This window comes from Nematolebias whitei, chromosome 5 (assembly GCF_014905685.2).
Source record: "Nematolebias whitei isolate Nwh7 chromosome 5, NemWhi1, whole genome shotgun sequence".
Lineage (NCBI taxonomy): Eukaryota > Metazoa > Chordata > Actinopteri > Cyprinodontiformes > Rivulidae > Nematolebias > Nematolebias whitei.
The window spans coordinates 11814682-11830338 of record NC_056502.1 but is presented as its reverse complement, the minus strand read 5'-3'; the positions used below and the strand labels follow the sequence as shown (position 1 = coordinate 11830338).

General features: G+C 36.2%; 1 protein-coding gene across 1 annotated transcript in view; it reads left to right on the top strand.

Annotated features, from left to right (window-relative positions):
- Nucleotides 1-11450, top strand: part of LOC119409670 (glutamate receptor ionotropic, kainate 3) — a 123069-nt gene extending 111619 nt beyond the window's left edge. Inside the window, exons 12-16 of the mRNA XM_037676573.1 lie at nucleotides 1542-1668; nucleotides 3898-4115; nucleotides 8958-9183; nucleotides 9423-9673; nucleotides 11196-11450. Of these exons, the coding sequence (XP_037532501.1) occupies nucleotides 1542-1668; nucleotides 3898-4115; nucleotides 8958-9183; nucleotides 9423-9673; nucleotides 11196-11390 (1017 nt within the window). The 3' untranslated portion in view covers nucleotides 11391-11450. The remainder of the gene's footprint in view (nucleotides 1-1541; nucleotides 1669-3897; nucleotides 4116-8957; nucleotides 9184-9422; nucleotides 9674-11195) is intronic.
- Nucleotides 11451-15657: the final 4207 nt, after the last annotated feature.

The window sequence follows — 15657 nt, the reverse complement described above, 5'->3', positions numbered from 1 at the left end:
GATTTCAGCTCTCTGCCTCTGGCTGCACTCTCGGCCACACCCACTTCACCGTGCAGAGCAGAGATCAGCTGATCAGATGCAGGAAGAAACTTCTCTCACAGCTGTTGGCTGTACACAGGTGCTAAATCATTTAAAATAATAAATTCATGCCGATCGTGGGGCTCATCCATCAATCAGCCATTGTGTGTCATGTCCAATTTTACTTTGAAAAACCGCGATGGAGCGAGTCCGTGAAAAATGAAGTGCGAATTTGTTAGGTACAATTTTGTCTCTGTTTTCACTTTAGTACTGTATATTTACTGGTGATATATTAGTATTTAACATTGGAAATTATAAATAAATAACACTTTAAATAGGAAATTTAGATTTTTGATAGCATTGTTTTTTCTTCTAAGAGCACTTTAAAAACTTTGTCTTATGTTGAGTGTTCTAAGTAATTATTTTTTTCTGGTCAGGGTTAGGGTTCATGCTAATCTTGTAGCCTCATTTTTCACAAGTCATGTTTTTAAAAATGTTTGCAGAATTTGTTTCACTGCCTTGTTAAGAAATCAAAAAAATCTTCAACTTGTGCTAAAATTTCAATTTACTTATTTATCACAGCTAAGATTAATCCCAGAAATGTGTACATTACATTTTACCAAAATTATAGCAACTGCTCTATTTCTAATTTAACTGTTGCAATTCCATTATATGGATTCATAACTGTCTGATTCATATGTTTAATGTATTTAAGGAGAAAACAGACACTTTTGTTAATGTTATTGATTATTCCCGCCTGGTGTTAACATTTGTATATAATAACCATAGCATAAAACAATCTGAGAACAGTTACCAGGTGCTATAGTCTGTGCATTATATTGACTAATTTTATTCTGAAATGCATAAAAAGTTACTTTTTTAAATCTAATTTTAGTTTGTATCCAAGATAAATCTTTTTCATTTTTGGTTGTTAGACAGTAATAAATAAATAAAGTCCTATGTGTTGTCATCACTGTATGTTTGCATACAATGGCGAAATTGGTTCTCTGCATTTAACCCATTGCACTTGGGATACACCAAGGTGGAGCAGTGGGCATGTATGTGGGCACCTTGGGAGCAATGGGGGATTTGGTGTCTTGCTCAGACACCACAACGTGTGGGAATGGCTGGGGATTGAACCTGGGACTCTCGGGTCCCGAGTCGGCTGCCATGCCTCTACCCCATCCCAGCCCCTATATGCATCTATTGTAGTAAGATAACTGAAGAACCTCTTCTTGGCCTCCAAATGATAAGCCCTGCTTTAAAAAACACACTTTATTGACACCATTTTATTTCCCTGGAACCATATGACTGATCTGCTTTCTGTATTTATCAGAGCGTCTGATGCAGTGGCGTATACTGCTCCTCGCTGACAACTGTTCTTTATTGTGTGCGATTCAATTGAGTTACTCGTGGCTTCACTTCATTTTTATTGTGACCAGGGAATGAATCTGGATCTCGGCTCTCTGAAGTCATAGTGAATTAAGGGCTGCTTCTGTCTTCTCTTGTTTGTAACCATGTAGTCTTTGTCAAACCACAAAGGACAAATCCAATCAAATTTGGTGGAAGAGGTTAAAGAGCTGACCACCGTGCCCCCCTTCTGTGGGCTTGTTACTTCTCAGAATTGCCCTCATAAATCTTCTCAGCAAAGTAACAGAGTGCACAAAGCACAAGGGTATTTTAAAGGTTGTCAGAGATGTGATATAAAGTAACTCTTCCACCAGTCAGAGAGCCATTGTAAACATTGTATTACTCAACAGATGCCCACTCAAAGTCAAGGCTGATGCAGAGGTCTTCTGTCAGTGTGGAAATGTATCTTGATCTTCATTTTTCCATTCTTTGCACCAGTTGTGATTATTTGTTTTTTACAGTATAATATGCACATCCAGTAGGGCAGATCTATGAAATGGTAGTGCATGGCAAAGACAGAGAAGAAAATAGTAGGTTATTTTCCATGACTTATATCATTCATTCATTCAATTTTTATTTATATAGGTTAGTCTCATCGAGCCACGGTGACTCATTTACAAGAGTTACTGGACATGGGCACCGGCAAGCCCCGTGACCCAAAATGGAAGAAGAGGGTAAAGATAATGGATGGATGGATGGATGTAAAGCGATGCAGAATACTGGAAAACTAAAAACAGAACCATGTCTACATTGGTTTTTGCCATGAACTTGGCAGATGTTTGAAGCCACTTAGAGAGATCAAGGTTGAGAGGTTCAGATATTTTTGCAAGATATTCTAGGAAACAGTGCAGACAGAATTAGGCAAAAGTCTCCTACTCCACTCCTGAGGGAACACTGCATGTAATAATGTCCTGGGAGCGCAAGCTGTAGCTGCACTCACGTAATGACATGTAGGAAGAGATGTATGAAGGCAACAGACCAAGAAGTGATTTAAAGATGAAAATGTACCAGTGAGAAAGTCTGCATGAAGTTAAGGATGACCAGTGAACCACTGAATAGGGTGCAGTGGTGGGTACGGTAGTTACATCCAGTTATGAATCTTAGCGCACTGTGAAAGACAGCGTCCAACATCTGCAAGGTGCTTGCAGGAGTGTTCATGTAAATAATGTCACTGTAGCCAATGGAGAGAAGGAAAGTCACAGTTACAAGGCGTTTCCTAGCGTTCGGAGTTAGACAAGATCCATTACTGAAAAAGAACCCCAATTTAACTTTGTTTCTTTACTAAGTTTTCCATGTGGAGCTTAAAAGAGAGATGCAAATTGACCAAGATACCCAAATATTTATAGGAATCAACAAAACTCAATAGGGGCACCATTCAAAGATAAAATCGGGAAAATACTTGCTGGGACCGACTTCCTGTTTGAAAACAACATCCCTTCGGTTTTGTCGGTGTTTAGGACAAGTTTGAGATGGAAGAAATCAGACTGGATGATGTCAAAAGCAAATTGCAAAAGCTGGAAAACCTTAGCAACTGTTTTCGCTCTACAATAAACAACTGTATCATCAGCATGAAAATGTAAGGATGCATCAGGGATTATTTGACCTACATCTATGTAAACTGTGAAGAGGGTGGGTCATAAGACTCATATCATGTAATTTTTGCTATGTTTGGTTATCCCAAATTTTAACAATATTGGTTTTGGTGGTGCTTGAGCAGTACAAAGCAGTTAAGAGTTGTTATAAAGGTAAAGATTACAGAGTCAACCCAACTCAAACCATATTTATAGTATATTTTCAAATATAAGTTTCATAGTCTTTCTATTTTTTTACATGTCCTACTTTATGTAAAAATCACATTTTAATAATTAAAAGTTTTGCATACCGGTATAATAAAATTTGTTTTCCCACCTTTCACACAATGACTGCTAATTCTTAAACTAATATAGCCATTTTATACCAAAGTCTTTTGCTTTATTGTAAAACACTGACTTATCTCTGTGTTTTGAGGTAATTTTCACACCCATTATTATTATTATTTTTTTTTTAAAGCGAGGACATGACGCTCATGTTGCATCAGGTTTGATGGGAAAAACAAGCAAATGTTGCTCCAGGTCTGAAAGGTAGATCTAAACAAGCGTACATCAATTCTTATTGGGTTAAAGTCTAACAACTTGTGGAAAAACAAGTGTGTACCATAAAGCTTGAGATAATCTTGTTTTACCAATGTGGACTGTTGGCTTTCACAATCTTTCACTCAGATTTTGGCTAAGGTGCCATTCTGGCTTGTGTTTCCATCCCCTCACTCAAAGTACCTCATTTGAAATCAGTGGCTCTGCCAAAAGTCATTTGCAAGCCAATTAACAAACATGTGCGCAATTATGTTTCTGCCTTTGTTCAATTCAGTTAACAGTATTTGTCTGAATTGGTTGATATGCTGTATTTCTCTCTCTCGCTCTCTGTCTCATCTAGGCTCAGAATTAATGCCCAAAGCGTTATCGACCAGGATCATTGGTGGAATCTGGTGGTTCTTCACTCTCATCATCATATCTTCTTACACAGCTAATTTAGCTGCTTTCCTCACTGTGGAGAGAATGGACTCACCAGTGGACTCAGCTGATGACATTGCCAAACAGACCAAGATTGAGTATGGAGTGGTCAGAGATGGAGCAACAATGGCTTTCTTTAAGGTAAACGTATCTCAAATACTAAATATATGACTTATTAAATACTGTAAACAATGTAGCAAATATCATATAAAGTGGGCTTTAATGGTTTCTTGTTTCAAAGTTTCTCTTTTGCCTCCAGGTTCTTGCATTTTATTTCTATAATCTGAACTGAGCATTGCTGTAGATTTGGCTGATTCTGTGTTGAATAATACAAGTAAGAGAGTTACAGTTTCTCATAGTAAGAAAATGAAAACACTGCATCATTACTGTTGAATAAACTCTGTAAGTTTATAAAATTCAATATCAAACAGGGGTTGAAAAATCCTCAAAGGCATTTGTCTGTTCTACTTTTCATGCAACTGTATTTTGTAGCTCAGCTCATAAATATCATACATTTGAAGTTTTTTTTTTTTTTTTTTTAGTATTTACAAGTGAAAATATTTTTTTATTTTTAAAAAGAATTCACATTAAGACATGGTTTTAATATCTTGTAATTCTACTGCCAACTGTGTATTCATAATGTTTGTAACTATCTACAGGAAAAGCAATATTAAGTGGAATATTATAAGAATAAAACGAGAACATAGATGAAAAAAACAAACAAAATTATTCAGAATTAACAAAAAACAAACAAAAAACAATTTAATCAATGTTCTTGCATTCCAAGAATGAGTACATACCTCCGTCTTCTTTCCACGCCAATTTCAAAATAAAATCCTAAAACTAAAGATCGAGTTGAGGATGACTCTCAAAGAATACCATATTATTAGATTAAGTTCAGTTAATTAACTGAGATATAGATTTTTTTTTTTGGCTTTCTAAGTTCTGTTAGCTGAGGCAGCCATCTTGAATTCACTTGACTCCAAATGTTAATGAGTTGTAGATGTATAGCCAATGATTACTTTATATTCAGCAGGTTGAGATATTTTGCTAACAAGCAGACACAGTTAGCTCCTATAGTTATTTGCAAAGTAAAAAAAAAAAAAAAAACCAGATCTTATGTGAGAAATCAAGTGCTCAGAGTATGTGTTACGGACGACACTCACCTATGACCACTTCAAATTTTAGCTTAATCTCAGTAAAACTGATTAAGTTTTAGCCGTTCAGGTTGCTATAAACAGAGCAGGTACACACATATCATCATCATCATCAACTTTATTTATAAAGCATTTCAACACCAGCCACAACTGAAACAAAGTGCTGAACATCAGTTAAAAACAAGATAAAATAAAGCATATATACTATGTAAAAGTAAATACCAGTACATACACACACACGGCACAGAAACCTCCTAAGCCTTTAGGGCCTCAAATACACTTTATAATTACTGTACTTATACCACAAATCTGTGATACACAAGGTCAACAGGGTGTTTGTGATGAGATGTGCCAGGGTTGACATGCTTCAAGTGGCTTGGACCCCGATAATAACTGCTCACAGTTCTGGTTAGAATTTAGATTTATATCTTAAAACAAACAATCATTTATCTTTATTTGTTCCCATTTTACACTGGTTCAGTCTTTGAGCATCCAAAACTATTGTTACTAATCTGTGATTCTGAATATTACATGTAGTTATTATGCAAAGATAAATGGCTATTTCTGAAAAAGCTGTGTAAATTATGTGCCATCATTCTTTGCTCCACAGCAAAGTGTGGTTGTGATCATAGTGTCAAGAATAAGAGTCACAGGTGCCTAATTACCCATGGCTCAAGTGCCCTCTGCCAGCTTTTGCCCTTGCAGTAAGACCTAATGATGTTAATTTGGTGAGGCAGAGAAGCATGATAAATACTGGAGAGATTGTGCTGTGGATAAAGGCTTTGCAGATGTGTGCAAATGGATTTGGTTCTTAATGTGGAGTGCAGAACTATTTTAAATGCTATGAAAAATGTAGGCCTCTGAGCTTAAACCCAAATGCCACCAGGAGGGATAATCATGAAAAATATTGCCCGTAGTGAGTAAATTGTGAGGCATCTCTTAGAAAAGTTAACCATATTTCAAATGTTACATTTTTTTTGAAAATGTCATATTAAAAGTAATTGATTAAAAAAACATGTTGATAAAAGCTTTGCATCGGCCTACTCATACAGTAGGTTAGTACTGTGAGTTTTTTTAAAAGGCTTATAAGACGAGAAACTGACAGGAGGGGGATGGGGAGCTGGGGTTTAGGTAATGGATGATTGCCTGAACCACTGCTCTTAAATCTGAGATGATATTTGTGAACATGATTTTTGGAGATGTGTTTACATTTACAACACAGTGCAACTATGACTAAGCGCCGAAAACAAAGGTTATCACTAAGTTAGGATATGGAGAATATCCAACTATGTTGCTGTGGTTGTTGCTGTCTATCAAAACCTCCAAATGAAAATAATTATAACAGCAGAGTCTAAACAGAACAATGAATCAAACAACTAGAGTAATGTCAGGACCCTAAATATGCAGGCCAGCAATTGGTGTAAATAAAAAGAGCAGAATGTTGTTGAAAGTATTTTTCTTAACATGAGCATTACCAGCATCAAATGACAAAATATAAAAAATAGCATATACTGTACATATACTGTACATATAATGTACATATACATGTGTTAAAATGCAATATCAGGTAAAAAAGGCAAAAAGTGTTGTGTCAAAATAAAGGCTTACTAAATAATCTATATTTAAGGGTGCTTTTAAAGTTCTGTGCATGAGTTAAAACCATCATGAATTTGCTAATGGCGAACTTGTTCTTGTAAATTTTGTCTCAAGTTGTTGTGATTTCTGATTTGATTCAATAACCACCTTCAGAAAATATTGGATCAATGCATCATTGTGTTCTTTTTGCAATAATGTAGTATTTTGATACATCACTATTACTTTGATGGACTGGCAAAATGTCTCTCACCTTTACCCAATGAATGCTGGAGATGGATACCTGCTCCACATGACCCTGGTAAAAAAAATAAAAAACATGGAAGAATAAATAAATATTACTATGACGTTACCTTTTACAACAGCCAATATTTTGGCCTGCACAATTTGAGAAAGCTTTGTGATGTGATAGTTGATTATTGCAATTATGATATCATTTATTAAAAATTCAAAAATGACTGCTTTTTCAGTTCTGTCATCATGACACTTCCTTTCTTTCTATTTCTCAATAACTTCTATCTAAACTGGGTGTGGCATCAAGAGCAATAAACATCCATTAGACTTGCCTTATAAATATTTGACATCCAGATCATAAATGCCTGATGCCAAATACAAATAAATATATTAATTATTTTGGCATGCATGCATCTTTGAAAGAACTCAAATACATCTCCTAACAAGAAAACAAAGTTAATAAATCCTAAATAAAAAACTACCAATAACATAACATCTATTAGCCTATGATTTATTGCAGTGCAAGCAGTATTTTCCAGTATTAACATTGCACACATTGTCAAAAGTGTGACCATTACATCAAAACGGTCAGATTTTATCAAAATGAAATAAAGCCTTTTTTCAGTTTTCTGGCTTTTTTAAGCTACATTTTTATTCCTACATCATCCAGATATTGTGGGCGCTTTTTGAGATGTGGCTTGAATTGTCTGCTAATCAGGATAACCCCTGAAAAATCCATCTGAATCATTTTTAGTGTATTCTAATGAGGATTTCTTGATGTCATTTGAAGCAGCTAGCATCATAGTGCATATGAAATGTAGGGAAATATTTCTGCTAAAAGTCATTATTAGGTGTACAATTGTATTTCAGACATTTCAATCAACACATCTATAGATAAGGTATTTATTAATTGTGTTTTAACAAAATTATCACAAACTTTTCAACCAATAGCTGCCTATATCTCAACTTACCACATTGCAACTCTAGTTCAATATTATGGGTCACAAATGTTCAACTTATATTGCACAACTATATTTTCCTTTGCAAACATTATACTTTTGTCATGATAGGCTTTGAACAAAAGAAAATCAAATCTGATATGTATGATGATGCTGGCGGGGTAAGCATTCTAGATATCTTTAAAAGCAACTAATTGTTGCCCATGAAGGTGTTTTGAGAACATTTTTTTTAATGAAGCTGTTGGTTAAATTACGATATATTTAAATCACCAAAAAGTCCATCTGAGCCACAGCCTCTTAAATAAAGCTTCATCTATAACGGGGCCATTGCTGTCAATAGATTAGAGGAAAAAAGTTGTAAATTCACATCATAAAACTATATCAAACATTAGACTATTACATTATCACGTTAGTATTATGCAGCCAAGACTGGGTTTAACGATAGGAGGGCTTTGTATAATAACATCTTTCACAATTTGAAATGGCTTATAGTCTTTAGACAGTAATTATCTCAGATTAGACATGGCATAAATGTGACCTCACACAAAATTGCATGAAAAACCACATAGACTGGTGCAAGACTAATGGAACGTCATTCTATTATTGCTGCCTCAGTAGCACTTATGAGAATAGATGTGTGCAAATCTTCAGTTTATTGTCCTTTAATTCTGTGACAATAGAAATCTATGGGTAATCATTTAAATCTATTTGGAGGTTAGCTGAATTAACCAAGATCTCAAATGCTATAAATGAACAAATACTATCTGTATAATGTCTGCCATTTTGCTGCATCCAAAAATAAAATCCCACAAGTGTAATGGTAACTAAAGAACAAGGGACATTTGATGGTTAGCAGTATTTCCACTTTGAGCACTTAGGGCTATAACGTTTGAAAATTATTTTATTCAAGTTGAACCTTTTTGTTGTGATAAAAGCTTTGTATATTTATAAGCAACTTTTTATTCGCCTGCAGCATGGTAGATAAGTAAAATGAGGTTCAAATGGACTTTTTTTTAAAATTCTTTCTCCATCCTTCACAGAAATCAAAGGTTTCAACATTTGAGAAGATGTGGGCTTTTATGAGCAGCAGACCAAGAACATCTTTGGTGAAGTCCATTGAGGATGGAATTCAGAGGGTGTTGAAGTCAGACTATGCACTCATTACAGAGTCCACCACTATTGATTACATCACCAGGAGAAACTGTAATCTGACACAAGTGGGAGGGCTTATTGATAGCAAAGGCTATGGCATCGGCACACCCCTCGGTAAGACTTGTGAATAACCCCGGAATACATTTGAGAATAAAAAGTAATGAAAAATTCAAGCCCTTTGCATATTTTTTCTTAGAAAGATGAGGGTGAGGAATTACTTTTAGATGCAGCTGCAAAAACAAACTAACATGTAGCTACTTGTCAGACAGTATGCCACAATGTGTTTATGAACCTTATCACGGAGTCCAGCTGGCGTTTCATCCAAAGTTAAATGGGCCTTATGTTATTTGCAGGCTCACCGTACAGAGACAAAATCACCATAGCAATTCTCAGTATGATGGAGGATGGGCTCCTGCACAGTCTGAAAGAAAAGTGGTGGAGTGGGAACAGCTGCTTAGACGAAGAGCGCCACGAGACTGGCCCCATGGGGATCCAGAACCTGGGTGGTATATTTATTGTGCTGGCTTCTGGCCTGGTGGTGTCTGTTTTTGTGGCAATCGCTGAATTCGTCTACAAGTTGAGGAAGACTGCGGAACGTGAGCAGGTATATATCCCCATAGAACATTTGTATTTTTGTAATTTGACTGTCACAATGTAATGTCAAATTATAAAACATTAATGTAAGAATGAGCAGCACGGTGACACAACTGGTAGAGCTGCTGCCTCTCAGCAAGCAGGTCCCCAGTTCAAATCCTGTTCCGGAGGCCTTTCTGGGTGGAGTTTGCATGTTCTCTCCGTGCATGCATTGGTTTTTTCCAGGTACTCCGGCTTCCTCCCACAGATGAAAAATATGCATGTTAGGCTGTTTGGTAACTCTAAATTGTCCCTAGGTGTGAGTGAGAGAATGAATGGTTGTTTGTCTAGTTTGTCTCTATGTGGCCCTACGATGGACTTGCGACCTGTCCAGGATGTATCCCACCCCTCGCACAGTGATTGCTGGACATGGGCACCGGCGAACCCCGTGACACAAAATGGAAGAAGCGGGTAAAAGATAACGGATGGATGGATAATGTAAAAATGTGAGAAGTTCAGTTATCTGGGAGCAACTCAGAGTAGAACCGCTGCTCCTCCACATTGAAATGAGCCAAGTGAGGTGGTTCTGGCATCAGGTAAAGATTCTTCCTGGGCGCCTCCCTAGGGAGGTGCTTCGGACATGTTCGACTGGGAGGAGACCCTGGGGAAGACCCAGGACATGCTGAGGAGACTTATGTCTCTCAGTTGGCCTGGGGACGCCTTGGGGTGCTCCCAGAAAAGCTGGAAGAGGTGGTCATGGAAAGAGATGTCTGGGCCTCCCTGCTCAATCTGCTATCTCTGCGACCCAACGTTGGAATAAGTGGAAAATGATGGATGGATGGATGGATGGATGGATGGATGGATGGATGGATGGATGGATGCATGGATGGATGGATGGATGGATGGATGGATAGATGGATAGATAACGTAAAAAGTGAACTAATTCCACAGTTTGTAAATTTTAGAATTTAGCCCTGGCTTCAGAAACTAAGTCCACTTTGTCAAAATTCTTATTATCTTATTATTATCTATGAATTGTGCACTATTTATAGCTTTTAGCACAAGTATGTTTTAAATTGATTTACATGCCTTTCTTTGACTAACTAATCTGTACGACTTGGCCACATCAACAAAACATTTACTTGTTTTCACTGGCGTGATTTCAAAGTGGAGCATAAAGAATTAATCCATTATTAGTCATTGGAGATAGCAAATGGCATCATCCATTTAATGCAGTGAATCTTAAATGTTGAGTTATTCAATGTGTGTTATGCTCTCGTTATATATTTTTTCTATTGTCCTTGACACAGCAGTATTTATGAGCTGTGTCTCTGTGTAATAGCTATATTTTAGTGTAACTTTTCTGACAGCCACATACATATACATGCACCTCCATCAATGCAACATAATATGTTCTACATCCATTTTCCATTTTGTGCTTTTAGATTGTTGACTCTGCTGTCAGAACAATTTAAAACTAAGGCATTTACTCCTCATCCCTTTCCCCTCTTCTCCCTCTCATGCCCCTCCCCGGATCCTCCCTTTTTGCCCAGAGGTCTTTGTGCAGCGCCATGGTGGACGAGATCAGACTGTCGTTCACCTGCGAGAGGCGGGTGAAACACAAGCTTCAGCCTCCTGTCATGGTGAAGACGGATGCAGTGATCAACATGCACGCCTACAACGACCGACGACTCCCAGGAAAGGACAACATGAGCTGCAGCACTGGGATGACCCCTGTGTTTCCATGACAATGTGTTCCCCGCAGGGCAAGAACCTCATCAGCAATGTATCGGGGACGGTGCCTGAGCCTAGAGACAATGGCATAGATGGGATCACCAGATACACCATCAACCACAGTGACATGGGGACACTCACTAAACATGGTCAACTCAAAATGGCAGCATCAGCCACACAGGTATGACAAGTCAACACTGTAATCAAATAAAGTAAATATTTTGGAAGATCCTGAGGGGAAAGAAAATGGGATATCTGATAAAGGATACGGTTCACCCAAATATGAGCCCATTTGAAGTCTGATGTTTACGCCTATAACACAAGAAAAAATAAACACACTTTTTAAGGGATGCTCAATCGTTTCAAAGATTAAAAAAAAAAAAAAAAAACGATGTGAAAATGAGGCCTAACAACGTAAGAAAGGCTTTTATGAAAAAGGCAATAAGTCTCTTTGATAAAAATTAAAAATGGGCGAGGCAGTTTTCATTGAACATGAGTTTTGTCACAAATCCCATCTATGTCACGTTCTCATGTTTTTCCTGTTGATCTACACAGTCCTAAATGGCCTTTGGCAGCAGAAAAGTGTTACCTCAAACATCTGTAGGATTAGCTAGGTGTCTGCCTCACATACTGTTGGAATACTAATTTAGTATCAGCAACACTGTGGCTGTGAGAACCTGCAGGATGTGGAACAGTAACTTTACATTTGTTGTAGTTATGTTGTATATTTTATAAGAATATTACACATGAGCAACCATAACCACTGATGCAAAGTGGGCTGTGGAAACAACTGTGTATTAAAGAAACAAGATTTCAACATGGACTTTTTGACATGATTATGGTATTATTTTTATAACAAAAGTGCATTTTGTTTCACATTACTTTGTACATAATTAACCTGTTTTTAGTTCAAATATTGATTGCCAAAGATCTGACCATTCAACAGAAATAAAATTGGAAGACTGGGGACAGAACTGTTAGCGTTTTGGAGCACACTTTGTGTTAAAAGTAAGTGAACTATGGTGGTTTTAAATGGTACTCTCAGTGGATCATCCTGCAATAGTTTCCGTCCATTTGTGGAAGATAATATGTATCCAATATAAATAGTGTTTGAAAAAGTCAGCAATCTATTTCAGTTATCTAAACCACCTCTCCTAAAAAGGATTTAATACTTTAATGGAAGCAATTTAACAAAAGCAGTTGAAAAACAAATAATCAGCCTGTATTTGTATATTTTAAACCTAAACCTTATTTCTTATCATGTTTTGTTGTTATAATTTCTAAATAGAAATCAATAATGCTTTCATAGAGTCCAGTATTGTGCTAGTGCTATAGTGGACAAACACAGAAGAGATGCAATCCAATTCAAGGGGAAGTTTTTCCTTGCCAGGTGCTATTTTTGCCATTGACAAATCAGCAAAGTAACAACATTTTACAAAATTATTTCCTCTCAGTTTGGATTGGGACTTTATGCTTTTTAACCACTTTTTTCTTCAGAAAACGATGCTTTGGTGCAAAAACGACTTCTTTTTTTAACTGGCAGTTATGTCACAGCGAGCCCAATGTTCTGCAAGGCGCATTGTATAGATAAGAGTGATTTGATCCATTTGCAGCACCGTTGTCCACAACTTTAGTGCGTTCCGGTTCAAACTGTGCTAACACTGCTCAGTGTCGTTGCTTCTGTAATCTTAGCTTGCTCTTTATGAGCAGCCTTTTCCTTCCATTTTTTTGAATAGTATTTTTGTTACCTAGCCATTTCAAATTGTGTCCATCTTGCATCTGTTAGTTACACAAATGCCTTAATATGAATGACTTCCCTCTTGATTGTTTTGCATTCAGTTTGTGTTTGAAGGTAAAGGTGTTCTAGGACAATATGGGAGGAGTTATATAAAATATTTTATTCAACAATTCTACTCATTAAACAGATAAATGAAACATTTAAAATACAGCTTATCGTAATTTTATAAAGAGACAGGCCTGTGGGAAGTAGGGGTGCTTCAGCACCCCCTAAAGGATGTTAGTCAGCTAAGACAACATGCACTGCCAGCGTACACTTCGCTGCATACATTTGGTATTATAATAATCCTCAAATGGGTATATAGGGTCATACAAATTCACATATTTTCACAGCACCCTTCCAACTCAAACACATCCCCGTGGTTGTGCAAGAGATTATCCTCAAAATATTGACAATGTAATTTGTTGAATTTGATTTTTTTTTTTATCAGTTTGTGCTAACATTTATTAATCATATCTGCGCTTCTCTGAAACATGTAAGGGATGCTTTATGCTTGACAAATACTTGATCTAATGCTGCCCTGCGTTAAATCAAGTATTTGTATTTATGTCGGAATTTATTTTTAAAATATTGATCATTAGCATAGACAAAGTAAGACTGTTTTTTTGAAAAGCAAAGTGTATTTTCTGGGTTCATTTAATCACACTGTATGTTACAAGCTGCTCTTTGTGTTTATGTGGCAACAGGGCAACTGAATGTCTTTTTTTTTCTTTTGGCAACACTTCATTATTCTTGTGCGATCTATGAGCTTTTTTTGTTTTAGAACGATTATTTCACAGCATTCAGAACCCATCGAGGTGTTTGATTTTGAAAGGAAAAAAATGAAGAACTTGGAAGCTTTTCTGTGAACAGAAAGTCACAAGATTGTTTTATTTATTTACCTGATGTTGGACTGATTAAATCCACACTTGTCGTGATGGAACATACTGAAAGACTACGTGGTTTATAGTGAAAAAGCCAGTCGATAATCCTGTTTGTGTTGACTGTAATGCCTATATTGAGTATATATCTTCAGCTAGCGTCAACCTGGAGGAAGATTTGAGGAGTACGTGAGCTGCTGTCACCTGGGAGCTGAGCGAACAGTAAACCTCTGTGAGGTTTTTATTGTCAATACGCAGAGACAAAATAAGGCAATTATCTACAATTCAAGGAAACTAATCTGTATAACCTAGCATTGGTTTGGTAGAAATTTTCTGTATAATTGTTTATTAATTATCTTCTGCTAAGTAGAGTATGTAGATAAGATTGGCAGAAGACATATTTTGCTAAATTTATACATTATAAATCAATTCTGTTCACAAATATGTCCTATATGCTATTTATTTCATTACCAAGGTCACTTTAACCCACTTTCTCACTTTATCATGAATCCACTGCCCCAAATCTTGTTTATTCAATAGAAATGCATTATAATATGGTATACTGGATTTATTTCATCTAGATGAGACTATATATGTAAAATGTCTTTTTATGATGGCTACTATATTTCTAGAAGGTGATCATAAAATAGAAAGAGTGAGCTTCCTGAGGAGGGTTGGGGTTCTTAGAGTATGTTTGTCTTGTGTCAATGGACCTTTGCTTTTTATAAAATCTCAATCACAACTTGGCCTAAAGTATGACTGCTGCTGGTGTGTGGTTATACTGTAATAATGTCATTCTAATGTAGCTTATTTTGCAGGTAAATTTAGGACTCGAAACTCACTGTACAACACTTGTGTGATGTTTGACAACTAAAATCCTATCACAATCAAAATTAGTTGAAATTTCTACAGAGTTTCTAATTTGGCTGGTTCATTCTACTTGGTTATTGAGTATATGTTTTTTATTAACTTAATGTGAATACTGTCATTTTACACAAAAATGTAGAGAATGTGATAGAAAAGTAACTACAAATGTAATCTGCATAAACTTCCATTTTCAGTGTGTGACATGAGTTCTTAAGTTCAGCCATGATGATATGACTTTATATGTATACCTTTTGTTTTAAGTTGTAAAGCTTCTTTCAATTGACAGAAAACCTCTCAAACAATATGATAAATACATTGGTGCCAACCAGGGTTTTCTTTGTGGACATGCAGAATTTCTATGAATATAGTTTTTGTAAGGTTTTGTTAAAAAATATAAATTAATGAAAAAAAAGGGCGGTGGGTATTTGTTTTCCCTGTAATTGTATGTGTTAAGAGAACGTGTGAATAAAATACTAAGGGGATCTACAAAGTACTATAGAAAAAAAATACTGAATTATTTTCTTTTTAACACACTGTGAATAATTTAATTGTACAGTTTGCTGTATGGGTTAAAATGAAGTTTTAAATAAAAAAAGTACAACCTCATACTTGAACACTTGTCCATCCTCTGGTGTTTTGCATTAAGAGCATTACAAGCTATAGAAATTGCAGCATCAGATTTATATCCATGTTTCTTGTGTTTAACATATATACCCATTTAGCAATGTCATAGTTATGCAACAATGAGCAAACCTG